Source organism: Sprattus sprattus (assembly GCF_963457725.1).
Source record: "Sprattus sprattus genome assembly, chromosome: 5".
NCBI lineage: Eukaryota > Metazoa > Chordata > Actinopteri > Clupeiformes > Clupeidae > Sprattus > Sprattus sprattus.
Window position 1 is genome coordinate 44,952,142 of NC_137924.1, and position 3,476 is coordinate 44,955,617.

At 49.1% G+C, this 3,476-nt stretch overlaps 1 protein-coding gene across 1 annotated transcript in view; it reads right to left on the minus strand.

Moving 5' to 3' along the window:
• Positions 1–3,476, minus strand: part of pcolceb (procollagen C-endopeptidase enhancer b) — a gene marked incomplete at its 5' end in the record, with an annotated part of 8,437 nt that continues 4,961 nt past the window's right edge. The window contains 6 exons of the mRNA XM_080838628.1: positions 1–147; positions 398–568; positions 1,043–1,123; positions 1,468–2,147; positions 2,358–2,494; positions 3,123–3,247. Coding sequence (XP_080694754.1) covers positions 17–147; positions 398–568; positions 1,043–1,123; positions 1,468–2,147; positions 2,358–2,494; positions 3,123–3,247 — 1,325 coding nt within the window. The 3' untranslated portion in view covers positions 1–16. The remainder of the gene's footprint in view (positions 148–397; positions 569–1,042; positions 1,124–1,467; positions 2,148–2,357; positions 2,495–3,122; positions 3,248–3,476) is intronic.

Consider the following 3,476-nt stretch of genomic DNA (forward strand, 5'->3'; position numbering starts at 1 on the left):
GCCTGGCACCCCCTGATCAGCATTGTGCCTTGGCATAATTGGCCAGTGCCTTGGCATGCACATTCTTATACAAGAGGACAAAGCTTGTGGGTTGGAGGATGCCCCGACCTTCTGCGTCAACTTCACCCATGAGCACGTAGTTCCCTGCTGTCAATTCAAAACAAAACGAATTAGACAGATTTACTGAGTGTTATGAATTTACACATTTAAAGGAATTTAAATGATGTATGTTTAAATGTCAGATGACTGCTGGTTTCTCTGTCTGGGAGTTTGTGTTAGTATGTGTATGTGTTGAATTGTTTGAGTATGTGTGTGTGTATGTCAATGTCATAATGTGTCTGTGTATGTAAGAGAGAGAAGGAGAGAGAGGGGGGGGGGGTGAACACTTTGCATGTACCTTTCTTCAGCGCAGGGCACTTCTTGCAGGTGGCAGTGAGAGTGACTGTCATAGTGGGGCCTCTCTTGGTGACGTTCAGCGCTCCTGCCTTGTAGATCTTAATGACGGACACGCCAACCTCTACACTGCCCTGCTGACCCGGGGTCAGTGTGGTCACCTTACCTGTAATCACTGAGATGAGAGGTACAGATGAGTTAGATGTGTGTCTGTGTGTTTGTGTGTGTGTGTGTGTGTGTGTGTGTATGTGTGTGTGTGTGTGTGTGTGTGTGTGTGTGTGTGTGTGTGTGTGTGTGTGTGTGTGTGTGTGTGTGTGTGTGTTTGTGTTGTGTTTGTGTCTCCCATGATGCCCCTTGCTCTGGTGCCAGCCTGGTGACAGCAATGCAGTGGGGCACTTTCCTTTGGTGTTGTTGTCCACCGCGCGCTCAGAGAGGCACCATGGTCGGCACACAGTTTCTCCCACATAGTCAGAGATACAGTGTCCATGACAACTAAGAGTGGTGGCTCCCGAAATAGCCCGAGAAAGACAGAGGGAGTAGAAGAGGGCGAAAGAAAGACTGTGTGACAGAAGGATGAAGAGAGTGAGAGAAAGTGAGTGTGTTGATGATAGGAGAGAGAGAGAGAGATGTAGAGGGAAAGTTGACTCACCAAAGTGACTAGGGCAGAAATTGGACTGCATGGTGCCTGCCCTCTTGCAAACTGGTGTGCACAAGGGGTTTGCTGCTGAGGCTGAATAGAATATATCACAAATAAAAGCACAATAAGCAGACAGACAGACACACACACACTTGCAGTCTCTGTACACACTCTCGCACGTGCACCCATCCACACCCTAACCACCTAGGATATGGTTGCATGTGCAACACGCTCCTCATCCTGCCAATCAGCACCCACACACATCCATCTGTGGTCTTCGTCTTCACACCTACATACACACATGCAACACACACTTACGCACACACACACACGCACACACACAAACAAGCATCTGTGGTCTTCGTCTTCAGACCGACATACACACACACAAACACCCCAAACGCTGATATGTTTATGTAACTGAATTCACCACTCACATGTATTGGGTGCCTTCACTGCTGTTTTGGTGGTATTCTGGCCTGGCTTGCTTGCTGGTTTGATGCCTGGTTTGGAAGCTGGTTTTGGTGTGGGCTTGACTTTGGGCTTGACAGGCTTTATAACTGGCTTGGTTCCAGGTTTCCTGGTGGGTTTGATGGGTCTGGTGCGCGGTTTGGGAGTAGCTCTGGCCCCTGGTTTTGGTACCTGCCTTGTACTCGGTTTGGGCGTGGGCCGTGTTTTAGGCTTAGGTGCTGGTCTCGGCTTGGCAGCTGGTTTTGGTTTTGGCGTGGGTTTGGGTTTTGGTGCCGGCCTAGGTTTGGGTGTGGGTCTCGTGCCTGGTTTAGGGGTCGGCCGGACCGGTTTAGGCTTTGGAGTGGGCCGGGTTCTGGGCTTCGGTGTGGGCCTGCGCGGCACAGGTCTGGGCTGAGGACGCGCTGGTGTGGGTTTGGGTTTGGGTCGAAGGGCGGGTTTGGGTGTGGGGCGTGCCGGTCTTGGGGGGCGGGGGCTGGGCCTCACGGCTCCTGCCTCCACTCTGGGGCCCGGGGCCCGGTCGATATCCCTGGTGGGCGATCGGGAGCCTCTGGGGATGCTGTTGTAATGGGCCATGAATCCAGCTTTGGTGACACTCAGGTCTGACACGAACTGAACCAGGAGCTCATTGGCATTGGTCACCACAGTCCTGCAGTGGGAGAGCAAGAGACAGGCATATGTACAGTATATGTGTGTATATATAGAAACATTTGTGTGTTAAAACTGGGGGTAACATTTAGGGTTTATTTGTTTGTGTGTTTGTTTGATGTCAACATTGCATGTCGTCATCATGACATAACGTATGAATGTGTGTGAGGGTGTGTGTATAAATGTGTGTGGGTGTGTGTCCAAAACTTACTCTGGCACTGTATCCCCGCAGAACTTCCCTATTCGCCGCGAGTCATCTGTCTCCCCACCATTAAAAAGCGCCACGTAGTCATAGCGACAGTACATGTCAGGCTCCAAATCCAATTTTTCAAATTTCACTTCAATCACCTGGGAGAGGGAAATCTTAGTAGGCATGTGGAAAACCAATAAACACACACTGATGAACATGCACAAACACCAAGACACACACACACATACACACACACACACACACACACACACACACACACACACACACACACACACACGCACACACACACACACACACACACACACACACACACACACACACACAGGCATGTAATTCCCACACTGTCCAAACTATTTTTTCTCTCTTTCTCTCTGTCCCTCTCTCTCTCTCATCCCTCTTTTTCACCTCCTTGAATGGGGTCTTTCACTGATTCACTGCTGCCTCGTCATAGGTTTGTGGTCAGGTGGAATGGACACGCGCACACACACACTCACACTCACACACACATGCATCCATCTTACATAATTTAGATGTCTTGACTGGCATTTACTAGAACTAATACCCCTCACCCCCCACTCTCATTACAAGTAGGTTACAGTCAATATTTAAGGCACAAAAGGTATATTTAAGGCACAAAAGGTATATTTAAGGCCTTACAGCTGACAACCTCACAAAAATTGGATGTCAATTTCCCCACAATCCCATCTCAATCAACAGAAAAATGGACTGTCTGGGGAAGGAAAATGTGTGATGAAAGCCCCTAACCATGTTGGTTTCCACAGTGATGTGCCACGAGCAGCTGATGCCTGCTGGGTAATCGGATTCGGGCCAGTTTGGCGTCTTGACGGATCCCTGGGCCTTGGTGAGCCGACCCCCACAGAACTGATTCTCTGAAGGGGCAGACAAGAGGTCAGGTGGAGGGCAATGCTTTGGCTCTGACTACACATTTATCAGACATATTTAGTTTTGTAGGGAAAAAATGTACGGTCTGAATGAAACATGAAAATGTGCCTGAATATATGCTACAGAAAAACACAGAAAAAAGAAACCCGCTTCCAATATGCGGCATGATGGATCTAATGTTGGAGACATATGCAAAGGTACATGTTGGAAAATTGC